Genomic DNA, 18193 nt, shown 5'->3' with positions numbered 1-18193 from the left:
GAAACAGTAATGTGCTGGAGCATGTACAATCTTAATTGCCGTGAATGAGACAGAAACCAGCACTCACAGCTGTTCCTGCCCTCAAGATTTACTAAGAAACAAACCGATACTGGCTGTGATTTATAACTTAGAAAAAACTTCATCCTCTGTGGAGATGGGGAGGAATAATAGGAATATAGTTAATACTGTAAACATTTTCCAGTGTTGTCATTTGATTATTTTACATGTGACTGTAATTTGTTTTAGCTGTTTTTAATGCTGAATTTAATGTTGCTGTAACCCACCCTAGGATCTGCTGGTGAAGGGCAAGTAATAAATTTAGTAATAATTCTCCATTTGGCCATGTCCTGCTGGGTTTGTATTACTGCATAGCAGCAACTACATTCAGGATGTCAAACTCATACCCACCGTTGCACTATAAACAGTGCATTGCCTGTCGGTCTCTAAGCTTGCAGGCCAAGTGATTCTGCATTGTAGTTACTGAATCCTCTCCCCTTTTGTCATGATAAACTTTACTTTTTTGCCAGTTTGGTTTACAGTGATGTGTTTGCACTTTTGTTCTAACTACTCTTTCTTTTTCTTGGTAGGTCTCTTCCTTATCCTAGGCTTGATCTTATACCCTGCTGGCTGGGGTTGTCAGAAGGCAATAGACTATTGTGGACATTATGCTTCGGCTTATAAACTTGGTGACTGTTCACTGGGCTGGGCTTTCTACACTGCAATTGGTGGCACTGTTCTGACATTCATCTGCGCAGTCTTCTCCGCCCAAGCTGAAATCGCCACCTCCAGTGACAAAGTACAGGAAGAAATTGAAGAAGGGAAAAGTCTTATCTGTCTCCTTTAATGACTCAAGAGAACCTTTACATGTCTCAGCAGAATTGGCTTCTAAGTGGACTTCTAAATGAACTGATGCCAAGACACACACAAAAGCTTTTTGGAGCTCAAGCAGTATAGTGTCACTTAATAGGCATGGAGGAGGACTATCAGCAACATAAGAAGAAAATGTTACTTTGTCAGTTTCACAGCACCTGGCTGCAGTGGAAGGATGCTACAACATACAGCTGTTGGCTTCAAGTTTGTATGAACAGTGCCTAACGGTTTTGGAAATGCTCAGTTCTACTTGTATGTTCACCACTATGAAGGATTGCAGAGGAATCCTTGGAAGGATATTGCTGAATACAAGTCAATGTTTCCACTATGTACAGAAAGATAATGTAACCAGGCTTCAAGTTCAAAGGTTTTAGATGTCACCTTGGTGCCATCCCCACAGCAGTTTCTTCGGGATGCATTTAGAAAAGCTTATCTTGTTGAAATAGCACATGGGGGGAACTTGGGTACAGGAAATATGCAGGGATTCCAAATGAAGCTTGCAAGGAAGGGATTTTCATAGGCTGGGGCTTGTAAGCAATACTTTGCCCAGTAAACATGTGAAATAGGTTGCTGTAGTCAGAACAAGTACAGTATACAGCAGCCACCAGAATGAAAGCTAAATTATTTTGGGCTCATAAGCACAGGTAGTACTAGCAATATGCGATTGATTTAGCTGTATAAATGTAGATAGGTGAAGCAAGTCTTAGGAACTAGTAATGGTAGTACTTAGGCCCCAAAGGTGTACCTCCTAGTGGAAGTGTAGACCTTAATCCACCTTCAAGGACAGTAGCAAGCAGAGTACTGGTGCCCACAGGGTACTTCCAATGGCCTCTTCTCGCCATTCCAAGTACAGACTGCCATTGCGTTCATCTTGCCCAAGATTATGTGCCTAAAATAGCCGCATCATCACCTAAGGACAGACTCTATTAAGGTCTGATGCTTTTGAAAGATCTTTTTACAGCTATATTGCACGCTGATGATTATAATCAGCTCAATGATTTTCCAGAGGTGATCTTTTTCTGCAACACAGTGCATACATACACTTCTGTAATTTTTCTACAAGCCTAAGAATTTTTGAAACCCATTAAAATAAAATATAATGGTGCTGTCATAATGACGGGTTAACTGATGGCTAATATTCAGATGTTCATGTATCAGATTAGCCTTATTAACATTGATCTCTCATATTTTGCCTTTTGATAGGAAGAACATGCAGCAGTTGGAGGCCAAGATGCTAGACTAAAATTTTACATCAAAACCACTAATGATAACCACTTATGTCTACCATAGCTTCTAAAATTAAGAAAATTGAAATTTCCAGTAACAAGGAATGTATTTTAGAGTATCTACCCCTCTAACTCAGGTTATTGTGCATGGCTGCTTCTTCTTTAACCACTGCTATAGTAAGTACTACAAAAATGAGTAACAACTATGTACATACAAATATTGTGGGGGTATTACCAACTATGCTGATATGTTCAGTACCAGCAGTGCCAATTAAGACACTATCTTGGATAACAAAAGTTTGCTTTCTTTTGCTGCTACTTCTTCCACAATTTCTCCTGTTCAAAAACTTGTGGACATTCCAATTAACAAGAGCATAAAAGGGTGATGCACTACCCACACACATTATGATTAATACAAACATGCATTAAGACTTTAGAAGTGTGATGGACAACAATAGGGCTTATAAAACAACCACCAACAACCAGGTTCACCTAACCTGAAAACCCAAACATTGTAAACTCTCATTGAAGACTCTCTCATTCTAGAACATGGTGGGCTTCTCCTATTTAAATGGGCTGCCTCTTTAATGCACATGGAGTGTCCATGCTGATGTTCTTTAGTTTGCTCTCCTTTTTGGTACTGCAGCGGCAAAAAACCTCTGGATTGAAATAGTGAGGTTCAATTAGAGCTAACCCTTTTAGCTCTAAAAATAATGCATATTCAATAAGGACACAGGGCTAATGAAATATTTGTTTGGCAGAATCAATTTTATCACAGGATATGATCTTGGCACATTTCACATGGATATTTTTTATATCTGAAGCTGCCTCCCACCGAATACTGCTGTAATTATTATGGCTGTGATCCAGGTGTGTAGTTACTCCAAGTCAGAATATGCATTCTGTTTCCCCCTTTTAAAAATACAATTGCTCTCACAATTTTTCTTTAGATTTCCTTTTTCCCCAAATGGCAGTTTGGCCATAAGAGCTGTTAAAAAGAAGAGTGCTGGTTCAATAATTTGTTTCACATCTCTTCCCCATTTATTGTTAAGTTGCTCTTGCACTTAACCTCCATACTGATTTTTGAGATACAAACATTTGAAGGTAATTGAGGGATAACACTAAGATTTCTATCTCTTTCTCTAGGGAAACTATCATGGGATTTCAAACTAACAGCTTCCAGCCTAGAATTGAAGTGGTAAAATCAGAAATTAATGTGTCTAGAGAGTGAGAATGTGCACAGTTGAAATTAAAGCTTTTATGGAACAGATTAGTAGTAATGGGGCTCTTGAAAAGTGTTTTAAGGAATTCATTGATGTAACAAACCATTATTTACTTGGTCTCTCACATTTCCAACTGCCCTTTTAGTAAGGGTTCCAAATGGGCAGCCAACTTTAGACAATACACTGTAGTGCTGCAGTGTTTAAAGCAAAAATTGTCATCTTAAAAAAGAGAAAGTTTCCCCCCACGTTGAATTGAACAGCACTTAAAATAAATTCATAAAAGCTGCAGTTGGCAAGAACTTCTTTGAAATAGGTTTTTACTCCTGTTGGAAAGTAATAGAAAGAATGCTTCTAAGACACTTCCTATGAGTCAGGTATGTATCTAAAACCAGCAGCTTTTTTGCTTTGTAAAAATAAATCACATGCACATATGATTGAGCAATGGATCAATCCTATGTGTTTTAGTCAATGATTTAAACAGGTAAAATATTTTAGTCGTGCAATGGCTAATAGTTCAAAATCCAGTATGGTAGATACAGCTTTAACCAACACTCAAGTGGCATTTGGTCTAGTTATAGACTCTACATTCTAATGTACATGAGCCACAGAATTGCAGACTATAAGTGAAGTTTCTATAATAACATGGACTGGAAGCACAGTAACCTAGAAGTGTGTGCATTATGAAACTTAGGCCCTGGCAAATCTTACCACATAATTGGGAAGTTTAAAATGTATTTTAACATCACATCCTACTAAGATGATGCTTTACTGTGCTATTACAGCTACCACCTAGCAAGATCTTGTATTTGTTGCTTACCTATAAAACATGGGTATGAATGGTTCCATGGTCAAAAACAAGCTGAGTCCTGCCCATCATGTTTTCTAATAAGCTCTAAAGAGACAACCATTTTCTCTGTAGGTGAGCTTTCCAGAAAGTCTGATCTCAGTAATATGCAGACACAATTCCTTATGTGAGGCTATATATTACAGTATTGTGGGAAGAGGAAGAGAACTCAAGGAGAATCTACTAGCTTAAACAAAATTTCCAATGGTACAGTTCAGATTTCAGCCACTGAAATAGTTCAGCCCGTTCTTTTGCAAATAAGCACATCAGTAACCAAACATTGGCATTCCTTACATGGCATAATGCATCTTTCTTATGGTTGAAATATATCCTAGTTTTCATCTAAACTTATATTTCATAAATTCCAAAAAATATTTCATAATTCCAAGAAACCTTAAAAGCATGGTTGGTTTTGTCACTTTTACACCCATTGCTATCAACACAACTTTGTGTTTCCTTGGATTTATTGCCAGTCATAAGGTTTAAATCTATGTACAAGGAATCTTGAAAGTTTTCCAGACTACATCCTGTGGTTTAAGAAAGATTTTGTGTTTTACCTCTAAACAAACTTCAAGGACCCCTTTTTATAAAGTATTTTGCCTTCACAAGATGACATATATGTGAATGCTTCTTAGTGTGTGCTATTTTAACTCAAGAAACTGTGTTTTAAACCTGTGTTCTAAACAGCTCAAAATGTGTAAAAAAAATACTTAACAAATTATTTCTTAAATAGCTGTGGCAGAATCATTTCTGTAAACATTTACTGTATTGTGTTATGTGCCAGTGCTTTCCAGAGGCTAAAAATTTAAAGATTCACATGGGGTGAGATGTGCAATAACAATAAGCAAAAAGACAGGTTGAAAGGGACAAAGGTATTCCAAAGGCAAATACAGCTACACTAATTCTATTTCATATTTATCAGATGTCAACCATGTCCTGTAAAATCCCTCATTGGAATGAAGGTGGGTTTAACAATAATTGGAATGATGGATTTCCAGCATCTCCTGAACTCTGGGAAATCCAGGCCTACTTATTTATAGCCTAAATGTGAAGGATTGTTTAGCAATTAGCAAGCTCATCAACATAAAAGGAACAAGAGAGGAATGTTTGAAGCTCTATAGTCAGCTAAACATAGTAAAGGATGTTGTTGAGCTGTATTGCTAATTTAATTTGTCTACAATATAGTAATTTCTTTGCCTAATAAACAGTTATTAACCCTATAAGTTTTCTGAGCAATCATTTCTGATTTTGACAAGCCTGATATATTACTAGTTTGGGAGCATACAGTTGTTGTTTTTAAAGTTTGGTTTAATCTGTATTTTTCAGAAACTTAAATTGTATTAATATTGATGTGTTTGCCACCCAGTGCTCATTGGAAGAAGGTGAGGAATATAAATCCAATTACTTAATAATTCCTGAAAGACACACAAGCCAAGTTATCCATGCAACAGGAGAGGAACTACAAGAATGAGATTGCCATTGGCTTCTGATTGAATGCAAAAGGAAGAGCAGGTAACTTTGTACCAGTGAATAGTTGTACTGTTGGTTGTAACCATTGAGAACCAAAAGAGGAAGAGAACAAAGGCAATCAATTGGAGGCATTTAACAGTTGTATTTTCTAGTACCAATCTGATAACTAAAAATTGTTGGTGTAATTAGGAAAAATGGGTGAAATTGCAGTAAGTATTTGGACCATGTCTAGTAGCTACTGATAGCTTCCACCAATTAGACTACATCTCCTAGCACAACCTTGGCCAGAAGCTTAGTGAGTTTCAGAGACATACTCTCAAGGAGCCTTTTCAGCCCAGCTCTAGGGAAAACACATCAAAAGCAGCAGTCAACCTATTTTCCCAAATACCTGTGGACAAAGAACTTGAACAAAACCTTGTGAAATATTCCTAGACATCTCAACAACCATGAATGAGGAAGATGTTAGTGAGGAAAACTCATTTTTAAACCAATGAAGCCAGATGTCCAAAGTATTAAAAAAAAACGTTTATTTGAGAGAGGGAGGAAGAAAAATGAAGGCACCAAATCAAACATACTTGAAAGCAAAAAATTAGTTTAGTTTAGATACATGTTAGCTTAGTTCAATTTAGTTTTGATATGGGTTACCTGCTTGAGCAGTCTTGGGTTTAGGAGCATGCACAGAATTCTTTGCAGAGAAGATGGTGTGAGAGTACCTTTGGCCATCTGGCTGGATAGCTCCAAAAGACAAAAACAAGGTGAAGCCTCACATATTTATGGGAGCCTGAGACTAGTACAAGCCAGTCTCTTAGTTGTCACCGTGGCGTTCTTTTGTCCAATCATTATATACAGTACACTCCATCTCTGATGTTAGTTGTCTTTGCGGAATGCAGCAGTTATATATAGCAACAAAGAGCAAGAATTGAGTAACTGAATAATGAACACATTTTGTTGCATCCAGAAACCTGTTCTCACAGTGGCCAACCAAATGCCTGTGATCCCCTGTGACTGGTATTTAGAGGCATTACAAAACCATCAGGCTTACGTAGCTACTGATAGCTCTATCCTCCATGAATTTGTGTAATTCCCTTTTAAAGCCATTCAAGTTGGTAGCCATCTCTCTATCTTTTGGGGAGTCAGTTCCACTAACTCAACCATCTGAAGGACTGCCTGTTCTGACTCTCCCACCATTCTGCTTTATTGGATCACCTCAGCTTCTGGTAGTATTGAGGGGGCAGTCTTATTTTCTCCACACGATGCATAATTTTATAAACCTCTGTAATGTCCCCCTATATTTTTCCCCTCCCCCAAAGTCCCAAACACTGTAATCTTTCCTTATAGTGGAGTTGCTCCAGTCTCATTGTTCTCTTTGGTTGCCCTCTTCTATACCTGTTCCAGATCTACAATATTCCATAAATTGTACAGCTTATTCCAGAGGTTTCCCACATATAAAACTTGTGACCCACTTGTAGCTGCTCAGTTATACACTGTGACCTGTTATAGCAGACACCAGAATAACAGGGCATCGTGAATTAATGATGATGTTAGTTCTGTCTTTATAAGGTCTCTATAGTATGCACACAGAGCCTCTCATCACACAACTTTTAGAAAGACACAATCAGGGCTTTTACATCATTTCCATAGCACCCAACCCTTGTAAAGGCATATCAAACATGGCTTTCAATTTAGCTGTAGCTTGCTGTGTGGCACACAAGGCAGGTTTTGAAAAGTGAAAACCAAGAAAAAAAGGCCCACAGCTGTATCTAGTTATATACCTTCCTGGATTGTGGCCACTATCAGTAAACTTTATTGCTACATTCATAAAGGACTCACAGTAGAGAAACTGACGCTCCACAGCAGTGACAAAGCGATCCGGATATAAAAAATACCAGCAAAGGTTTGTTTTCAGAGGTTTCAGTTTACTTCCAACAAGTTCCCAGACAAAATTTAATACTCCTAGTTTTCGTCAGTACCAACAAATCATTCTCTTTAAAGTTTCCAATTTACATCACAAAACCAAAACACACCAACTATTACTGGGTGCTTCTTTAAACCATTCCCAGTTCTAATTGTACCAATTTGTTGTTCTGGTAATTGACATATTTTTCCCACTGCAGCAGATCACAGAATTTATATACAGATTACAAAAAAACAACCCCATCCAGCTCTAGTTGTGCATAGTTACATGTGACTAGTAGTGCCAGAATCTGGATCAAATACAGAGTCACACATCAGTTTTTCAGTAATGTATCAAGGTGACTTACAACATATGAAATAATGAAATAAATCCATAAGGCAATAAAACCGCAATAAAACCAATCAAGTAATTTTGGCCTCTGAGTAACTACATATGACTAGAGCTGGGGGGGGGGGGATTTGTGATACATTCTGTACACATTAACCCTCTTGCATTTTAGCTTGCCTTTTACAAAAATGTCCTACTTGAGTTTTAAAACTATACAGAGCAAACAATTAGGAAACATTTTTTATTCTATGTCACTGAGTTAATACAATAAATATGTAGAACCTTTGAACTACCCAGACATGCAACATCAGAGGATCTGTGTGCATTTGTACAGAACCATGACATTCATCAGGATGGCAAAGCATTGTTAGGAATTTACAAAATATACAGATATCCCTCAGATAATCGACTCCAATGCCAAAACTATAGTGAAGAGTACTGACATTCCAGTGTTGAAACTCTGTATTTTGATCTAGCCACAACTGGATACTACAAAATGACTTAAATAATAGGTATATGATTTTTTACCGACATATTTTAATCCCGGTGCTAAATATTTTAACATACAACAGCCTTTTGCCAAAAACTAAAAATCAGAAGTTTTTGATTTAACCTTGATGGTTAATTTTCTAGATGATGATCTGTAAAATTACACGTTAAAATCAACATATGTCGTCTTGTTTTCTTGAACCAAAATAGCTACAAGACTTATGCAAACTAGACTTGCATTTATCTATTTCAAGTTTCATTCTGCTTTATCCCCTGAGGAAAAAAATATTCAAGAACAATTTATTGATTTTTAAATTAAAATTCATCTCCAACCCCAAATTCAAGTTACAGGATTAGCAACAAAAATGTTATAGGGCAACAGAAGTAGGATGAAGGATTAAAATAAAATGTCAAATAAATACATCAAATTCCTCACAACATCCATGATATGACTTGCCCTCTGTGTTAGGTATAGAAAACTGTTTACAAAATGTAATTCCCATATAGTCTTATTTTCTAGTATTTGCTGTTTTTGCTATTTTCTATTTGCTATTTTCTAGTATTTTCTAGTATTTTCTGTTGTGATTAAGCTGTCAAATTTATCCTGCTTATTCATGTAAGGTAAAGTTTGTAATTTGAGATATATGAATATACCCCAGACATAGCTTTTAGACCATGCTGAATATTTTTCCAATAGTGGGTCAGTTGAATAATACTTTTCCCAAATAAATATTGGGTCAGAGTGTGTTAAGATTAGGACCTATATTGCAACACCTTTATGCAGTATATAAGAATTAAGTGTCTTTAATGACAGCAATTGAATGCTATTTGAAAAGTTAATCCAAGATATGTTCCAAGTTGCAATCCAATAATTCATATACTTCAGAATGTCAATAGGGGGATGACAATCTTAAAATGAGAGCTGATTACTCAGGATACAAAGATGAATTAAAAATGAAAAAAACATCTGTGTAACAAACATAGCTGATTATTACTGCACTGAAAACTCATCCTCAATCTGCATTTTATAAAATGCATTTATTCAGATTAAAAATCACACATAAAGGCTGAAGTATGTTAAAAAGAATTCAAGTACATAATTAAATTCCATTTTTAAATGCCTGATTAGAGATCATGGTTGTTTTTAAAGATTTCAATAAGATACTGTATATTCAGATGTTTGTACAAGCAATAAACAGAGTGATTGACAAGGCTAAAGATTTAGTACCATTGTTAAACACAAGTGCACACTTAAAAAATGCCAGACTCCTTAAGCACAACAAAAATTCCACTGCATTTTAACACAGGTCAAAAAGGACTAGCTATGGGAGTGTTCTAAATATTGGTTAATGGGTTCTCTTTAGCAGTATGTTTTCCAAAGACATGAATACTGAAATTAAAAATAGCATATATAATCACTCAGATTCCATTAAACGTAATTATCACTGCCTGTTGCATCACATATTATTTTGGTGAGACTATCTGTGCTCCAAAATTTCTGTAAGAAGACCACACACCATGAAAACAGATCCCAACAAATACTGTGACCATAGTGGTAGAGACAAATTTTGGACCAAAACACTAGCTCAGCATGGTCAAAACTGTTTCATGCAAACTCAGATTTTTATCAAAAGACCTATTATCCTAAAAAAAGAAAGAAATTTACATTATCTATCATACTTATTTTAAGCTTACATTTGTCCTTCATCAGCTGCTGAAGCTATAAAGCAGCAGCCAAAATTTCATATTCAAGACCATCAGTTGCCCCATTCCTTACGTTAAGAAAATAGGGAATCAAGTTGTTATGAATAGAAGGAGTTAATCCAAAGTGCTCGTCTCAAGTCAAAATGAAAGTTTCCAGGGACAGCTATTGACAAGAACCCACCCCCTTTGCAAAAAAAAAACAAACATTTAAGTTGACGCCAGAAGTTGCCATATCAATTTCAGATTCACGGTTTTAAATTTTCACCAAATATAGCGTGCCTCCAAAAAGATGAGGAATAATAGAACCATTTTCAGTTAAGAGTAGTAGCCAGGAAGTACCTTTGATTGAATAAATAAGTGTACAAAGTAATGAAACAAGGACCTTTTCCTGTTTTAGCCCATGCACAGCCGAAGAGACATACATGCTGGGTGCATTTTTAACACAAGTCTTTAGGGAATATAAGTGACTGAAAAAGAAAATACAGCTGAAAATGGTAGTGATTTTTTTCATTTCTTTTTGCTATATTTGGTTACCCTTGAAAGCATTTTGAGCAGCACTAGTTGCTGCTGTTGACGCAGCATTGGCTGCAGCAGTTTGTACAGTTTTGTTGGACATCACCCCCGTTGCAAATTCTTGTTGGGCCTTCTCAAAACTTGCTCCAGTTGTGCGGTAGAGACCATGTACCTGTGGAAGAAGCCCAGAGTGAAACGATGAGGCATGTTTTCCAATAAGAAAAAGAAAAAATCTTGCATACAGCACCTAGCAGAGTTTTAGGCACCAACAATATTTGTAGCAAAAACAGCAATTCTGAAGATATTAAATCACTGGTTAAATTTCCCTTGCATTATGTTTTGTGTCTTTGCTTCAAAGCCCTCCAGTGTACATATTTGTTTCCTAGTAATTGTATCATCTATGATTTGAACTCCACAGCAGGTATTCATAAGATATAAAGTGTGACCCCTAGTGGTTACAGAAAAACGACGACACACATGATTTCACAGATGCTGGACAGTTCAGCCTGAGTGGAGAGCTAAAAACTCAACACTTGTGAGGAATACCATGGGTGATTATTGTCTGTTTAGCAGCCTCCATACGTCTCTCTGGTATGCTTTGCTCACTCTAGTTCCTCCTCTAACATTCATGGCCACTACTTTTTAGTCTCAAAATGAAATATCATAAGCTACCTGGGCACGCACAGGGCATACTGATGCATTTTTCCATTGAAAAAGCTCCTGTGCTATTATTAATAATTTATGGGACAAGAGAACAACGTGTGTGTTGCCATCTGTTTCAATAACTATAATAGCCAAATATCCCTCATCTACCTTGCTTTATTTTCATCTCATTTCTTTCAATGTAGGTCCTGAAAGACCTACATTGGCTCCCAGTACATTTCCGCGCACAATTCAAAGTGTTGGTGCTGACCTTTAAAGCCCTAAACGGCCTCGGCCCAGTATATCTAAAGGAGCATCTCCACCCCCATCATTCAGCCCACTGAGGACCAGCTCTGAGGGCCTTCTGGTGGTTCCCTCACTGCGAGAAGTGAGGTTACAGGGAACCAGGCAGAGGGCCTTCTCAGTGGTGGTGTCTGCCCTGTGGAATGCCCTCCCATCAGATGACAAAGAAATAAACAACTAGGGAAGTTTTTAATGTCTGATGTTTTATTCTGTTTTTAATCTGTTGGGAACAATCCAGATTGGCTGGGAAACCCAGCCGGATTGGTGGGGTATAAATTAATTAATCATTATTATTATAATATTTTCTGCAGCTTCTAAATGTTCATCTAACCTTCCCCAACCTTGTGCCTTCCAGATGTTTTGGACTACTACTTTCATCATCTCTGGCCATGCTGACTAGCACTGATGGGAGGGCACCAGACCAGGAAAACCTGGCCTACACTGATAGAACTTTTATGTAGAATTAAAATGAAAGGCGCTGAAGCATAAATATTTCTCTTTGATAATATATTATTTGAGAGAAATCCCTAGGATCCTGATGTGCTCTTTTCACAAAAGCCATAAAAATAAGATAACGTCTACAGCTGGAGAAGAACAAGGGTGGGGAGTGGGGAGTGAGGAATCAAGCACATTCCAACTCAAATGAATTTGCAACAATTAAAATATCCATTTTCCTAATTTGATTCTGTGACATTTCTATCCATGACAATCTGCCCAAGTTAATAGAAATTAAGAAAGAAGTTAGCAGACTCCTTTGATTAGCATCTGTGTGCAAACACAAAGCCTTCTATCAACAATATGGATTCAACAGACAGAAAACTTACCTTTTTAAACATTACTAGTGAGATGACAGCAGATGCTGTGAAAAGCGCTGCTATGATTATCATCATAATGCCTACTGGAATGCTAAGATTGAGCCCAGTGAGGGATGAAATCCATCCACTAAAGACAGGAGAGAGGTAAATAACAAAAGAAAGATAAATAACATACACATGCCCCAATATGTTACATCTTGAAATACCATAGCTATTGTTTCTTTCACTAAAATCCTTACAGGAAATTACTGGAATATTTGGGGAGCCAAGCACAACTAAGGTTTGGAAAGCATTTTAGGTTGACTCTAGTAACAGTAAGGCAGTTCACTTTGAATTATCTTGAAATTCACTTTTCACTATTCCTTGAACAATCTTGTGGAACTACTGTTCTCTCTAATTATACAGAAAGTTTGGCAACCTTGATAAATATGATAAAGTTTCCTTCAAAATCTCTTCACAAATTGCCTTTCAAGAACAGAGGTGGTGGTGTTTTTTAAGTTTTGTTTTGGCTGCTACCAAATAGGCCAAAGCGAAACATCAGCAGGAAGCATTTAACAGATGCTAGGTGGAAACATCAGGAGACAGCTGGACATTATAATTCACTCAGCACAAATTGTAGTAATGGACAAGTCCAGATACACTTCAACAACCTTAGTTTTTTGCACATCAAATGTGCCAAAACTGTGCCTCCTCAGCCTCTCACCTGGTTATTGGGCTGGGCTCTTGATGCCTCCGGCCACTTTGTTCTGAATTTGCAGTGAGGGCTCAGCAGGCAGACATATTATAGCCCATCTACATACAACTGACAGACCAGTTGTGATGACAAAGTGCTTTGAATGCCCAGGATCAAGGTGCACTAGGACTGGGATTTGAAACTCTCTTATACAATTCTTAAATTGTTCATTTAATTTATGAATTGCTTACCATAAAACATTCTGAAGTGATTTAACAATAAAAGCATATATAAAAACAAGTTCACGTTCAATGCATACACAGAAAGGGATAAAAGGCTTGTTAGAAAAGGAAGTTCTTAAATAGGTGTTGAATAGACAATAGAGATGGTCCCTGTCAGACATGTAATGGGAAGATGTTCCAAAGGGTAGATATTGCACCACTGAAGGCCTAATTCCTATGTTACACAGAATGGACTTCCTGATGGTATGATATCTATAGGAGGTATCTAACCTGCATAGGTATCTATACCAGTATTGGCACCTTGAGCTTAGCCTGATAGCTGGTAGCCCGTGCAATTCTTTCAGCAGTGATATTCTGCCTTAATGAGCAGTTGAGCCACTGCGTTTTTGTACTAGCTGCAGCTTCCAAACCAACCTCAAGAGTAAGCCACATAGAGCACATTGCAGTAAACCAGCCTGGAGATTACCAGCATGTAGATGACAGTGGTCCAACTATTCTGGCCGAGAAACAGCTGTGACGGTAGGCATGTGGCTTAAGTGTCATCTACACACCATGGACATTTGGATGATATATTGTTGGTGCAAATCAGTTATGGTTCTGCTTATCCTCCATAAAACTTTCAAATGCAAAATGTTTCTCTGTGCATTGTTGAACTTTGTAAAGGTGGCTTGTTATTGCACTCTCCACTGAATGATAAAATAAGCCACTTACCAATTGCCCCATCCTTGGAATCCTGCAGCCTGAAGTACATGCACAGCAAATTGACAAATGTACACAAAAAAGAAAACGAAGAATCTGAAAGAACTGTCACTCCTAAAAGAGGAAGGGGAGAAATCGTCAGGTGTTTTCACAATATTTAAGAAACATTTCCAAAGTTTATGTTTAACGCCTCTACCAGGAGAGCAGATCAATAGCAACAAACAAAACCATACATACTGTATATCTTTTACAAATAAAACAATTTTTATTAGTACAGCTATCTCCATGGGAACAGAGCTGCCTCCTATACCCCAACTATCAATATAATCCAATCAAACTACAATAATGTAACACCACAAGCATAGCAACAATTAAATAAATGTCAAGTATGAGAAGCAATCCTCTCCCCCACAACCCGCCCCCAAAGCAAACCTACTAACATAATCTAGCAAGTGCTGTGAACTCTGGCTGCAACAAAAATGACTTTAGTGTCCTGCCTGATACATAATAAGAGTTTCTCCATCTCTTTTTAATTCCAATCTTCTCTTATTTGATGATATGGATAGTTAACTTATTTCATGATTATTAACTTGTTTTTTTGCACAGTTAGTGGGGGGGGGGGCTTGCTTTGTTGCTTTTAGCTTTAAGACTAAAAAAATTAATGTTCTGCCAACAAAACAAGGTGCAGGCACTGACGCCGTATATACCATCTCTCTTCCAGGGAAGGGAGGTAACAGGTCAGAGTCCAATTACGGAGTACTGAGAAAAGGAGATTAAAATGTGCAAAAGAAGCGTTTAGAAGTGTGAGCTGCCTAAACTCCAGAATTCATAAGTGAGTGAGCTTGTGTTCCATTATGCAGGCGAAACAGCCTCTCCTTATGCATTATAGTGCATTATATTAACTTCACCCACCCCATATTTAAAAATAGATGGATTTTGAAAGCCTAATTCTGAGAATAATAGACTCCAAAAAGCAAGCAGCTTGCCTAATTTAGTCTAAGAGACACAAAGAGAGTAAGCCTTGCTTATGAGAAACTCTGTTCATACTAAACCATAGTTTGACTTAGCATGGTGTGCTAACTGAGCCACTATTTATGTTTTGGGATAAAACATGGACACATCTAGCTAACCTATCACACTAATTATAAGAAACAGCGGCTATGTTTGCAAGAGACTAATATATTTATCAATTTGCTAATCTATGCTTTGAGGCCAGTCAGCTACTCTGAAAATTGCCAAACCAGTACAAGAATTCACATTAAAAGTTGTAAAACCAAGTTAAACGAAGTGCTGGATGATTAAAAAGCAGTTAAATTATGTAGCACCTTAATAGCATTAATTTCACAGTAGGTGGAAATTGTTACCTGAAGGCTCCATAAAGTGGTCTGTACCAGCAGACAAATGAACAAGGAGTAAAAAGCAAGAACCAGAGAATACTCAATCCGAAGTCAACTCCTCGAATGGGCTGTAGGCAAAACCAGGCCAGACATCCAAAGATGTTAAGAAACAGCGTCACTGCATGAACTATAGAAAACAGGTATGTTAAAATTGAATTGCCACGATTCTAAAAACATATAAAAACTTAATAAGCTATCTCTACTGATTTTATATCAGGATCTGATCACTGATCAGGGTGGATCAGTGATCAGTTCTTACATTAAATAGCCTCTTTTTAAAAACAAAAACCCTGAAGGAATATTTCCCTTAAAACTGATTGTTGGACACCTTGCAGGAACCCATCCCCAATGTAGTCTACAGAATGTGCAGAAGGGGTATTGTTTTCTTGGAGAAGGGCTGTAGCCCAGTGGCATGGCATCTACTTCATATGCAGAAGGTCCCAGATTCAATCTGCGCCATCTCCAGGTATAGCAGGGAGAGACTGCTGTCTAGATCCCTGGAGACTCGCTGCCAATCAGTGTAGACAATACTGAGCTAGTTAGATCAAGGGTCCAACTTGGCATAACGTAGCTTTCTATATTCCTAGGCTGCATCTCAAGTGATTCATGGGGTACCTTGATGGGCGGGGGAAACTTTGAGAGGCAGCTGCTGTAAAAGGTGAGCTGAAAAGCTCTCATGTGCAGCCTGAATACTGTGTGCAGAGCTTTGGAACTGAGCCACTGATTTAAAGTCTGCTTCTATAAAAGATTAAAACTAGGGGGTGGGGGGAAATATCCAACTTGATCCTGGGTTTGAAATAATAGGTATGTGTAATATATATGTTACTGTGGTTGCCAACTGAACAACATGGCCAATTACTTCCTGTCTCGTGGAGAAACACAGTTTTTCTCAGTATCTGTCAGCCCCAGGTATGACTCTAAGGGTGGCAGGTACTATTTCCCCTTACTACCACATTCGCTTCACCAGCTTTTAGTATATTATGGTTTTCTGTAGACTGGATTCAAATTCTTGTTCCCACAATAATGGTCAACACTGTTTCTTTCCTCCCTGATGTTTTTCCTTTAGCCACCCGCAATCAGCCCTTGCATCTTGAAAGTTTTGTGCACTTAGTCCTCAAGAAAGTGCTCTTAGTGTCCTTGAATGTGTACAAAAAGCCAACCAGAAACCTTTCACTTCAGTGTTATTTCAGTGTTTTAAGTGGATATGAATTAAGTGAAATTGGAGTGCTGCCTATAACACCATCGGTTTCCGGCTATGATCCTAGGCAGTATAAATGCCTATCTGACTGCAAACCAATGTGTTCTAATTGTTACAACAACTAGTTAGTATGCATTTTCAGGAAATGTAATTATTAGGATATTTAAATCTAGCATTTAGATACAGTATTTTGCTAAATCCACCTTGATTTTTAAAAATGAATCCACTAAAGTTTTCTGCATTCTTTAAACCTAATGTAATCCCCCCTCCCTTTTTATCAGCAGCAAGTATCAAATCAGATTAGTTGCAGTGAGGTAATAGAGGGTAGCGAATGCCACAGGACACCATCTTTCCCTGGCCTGGTAATTTTTTTAATCTATTGCCAGATTTTCAAGCAAATGTAACAAAGAATCACCACAGCATTTCTTGTTTAAATAGCTAACACTTCTACAATAATTACCGGGTACACAGATTTTTGCAGATACTATTTAATTATCTGAGAGTCAGACTGGTAAATACATACAGGAACACTACAGTATCCTATAATTAGCTATACTGAAACACTGCTCAACTCATTTGCAAGTTCTTATAAATTAGAAGAGTTACACATAAAAGATGGTAAGCAAGTACCATGTACACTTATCCCAACTCCGCTCTTGGTGCACAAGTTTGGAGAGCAAAATTGTCAGTGTTACTTAGTGCCACCTCAAGGTGTTGGAGGCTTTCAGTTCTAAACGTATTTACTAGCAGCAAATTTCACCATTTCCAGTGACATGTCAAGTAGCTGTTTGGGCTCACAGTGTAACAGTCTAACCCCAGGGACTGCTGTACAAACCAAACAAAATTGGATTTAACAGTTCCCACACAAATGTCATGCCTCCACTACCAACCTAATGATGCAGTGTTGGCGATTGCTGCTTGCAATTGCACTCTACTGCCTTGCCACACAAGACCAAGCTTGGAAAATGTTAACACAGGAGCCAATAGGCACCTGAGGTGAGAATTAAACCAGGGCGACTTGGTAGTAAGCAGACTGGCAGGCTTAGCTGGCAGAGTCTATTCCACTTGCTGAAGGCATATTAAGTGGACCCAAAGGTGATCAGGTTACTAGGGTCACATTTTTTTGAAAGTGTTAACTTTTTAGAGAAACTCTTAAAACAACAATCCCACCAAATTGGAAGTAAGAAAAACAGCCAACAGGGAATTCATCCATCTTGCCTATCGCTCAGTTCCTTCTACTCAGGATGTTGCCATACCGCTGAAGTTTGAAGGAGAGAGGTAATGAAACAAGCCATATCCTTTCGTCTTGCTAACCAAGCTCCAACTGACATATAAAAACTTTCCAGTATGGATAACTGTAAATTATTGGTCAATCATCTTCTAAAAGTTAAGAGTGCCAACACAGAAGTGTACTTATAAGAGAAGTTATTCTGGAATTGGGAAAGGAAGTCTGAATCAGGAGTGCATGGAGTGGTGTACATATGTGTATATGTGTGCATTAGGTACAACATACCAAAATAAGGAAAATGTGATTTCAGATATATCCACATCACATGGATGCCAGGCATATTTTTGCAGCTTACTAAACACAACTGTGTCAGGCTATGCAGGATGTTAAACTTCCAAAGAAAACTGCCGAAAAC

At 37.7% G+C, this 18193-nt stretch overlaps 2 protein-coding genes across 5 annotated transcripts in view; one reads left to right on the top strand and one right to left on the bottom strand.

Moving 5' to 3' along the window:
• LHFPL2 (LHFPL tetraspan subfamily member 2) overlaps window positions 1-5382 on the top strand; it is a 110002-nt gene extending 104620 nt beyond the window's left edge. For all 4 annotated transcript variants that reach the window (XM_083703724.1, XM_083703723.1, XM_083703725.1 and 1 more), the window contains one exon: window positions 588-5382. In XM_083703724.1, coding sequence (XP_083559850.1) covers window positions 588-844 — 257 coding nt within the window. In that variant the 3' untranslated portion in view covers window positions 845-5382. The remainder of the gene's footprint in view (window positions 1-587) is intronic.
• Window positions 5383-7528: 2146 nt separating this feature from the next.
• SCAMP1 (secretory carrier membrane protein 1) overlaps window positions 7529-18193 on the bottom strand; it is a 29538-nt gene continuing 18873 nt past the window's right edge. The window contains exons 6-9 of the mRNA XM_083703665.1: window positions 15320-15479; window positions 13968-14069; window positions 12351-12468; window positions 7529-10753 (exon numbers count right to left, since the gene is read on the bottom strand). Coding sequence (XP_083559791.1) covers window positions 10589-10753; window positions 12351-12468; window positions 13968-14069; window positions 15320-15479 — 545 coding nt within the window. The 3' untranslated portion in view covers window positions 7529-10588. The remainder of the gene's footprint in view (window positions 10754-12350; window positions 12469-13967; window positions 14070-15319; window positions 15480-18193) is intronic.

The sequence above is a fragment of the Podarcis gaigeae genome, assembly GCF_964106915.1.
Source record: "Podarcis gaigeae genome assembly, chromosome: 11".
Lineage (NCBI taxonomy): Eukaryota > Metazoa > Chordata > Lepidosauria > Squamata > Lacertidae > Podarcis > Podarcis gaigeae.
The sequence above is the reverse complement of the archived record's forward strand: the minus strand, read 5'-3'. Positions and strand labels throughout refer to the sequence as shown.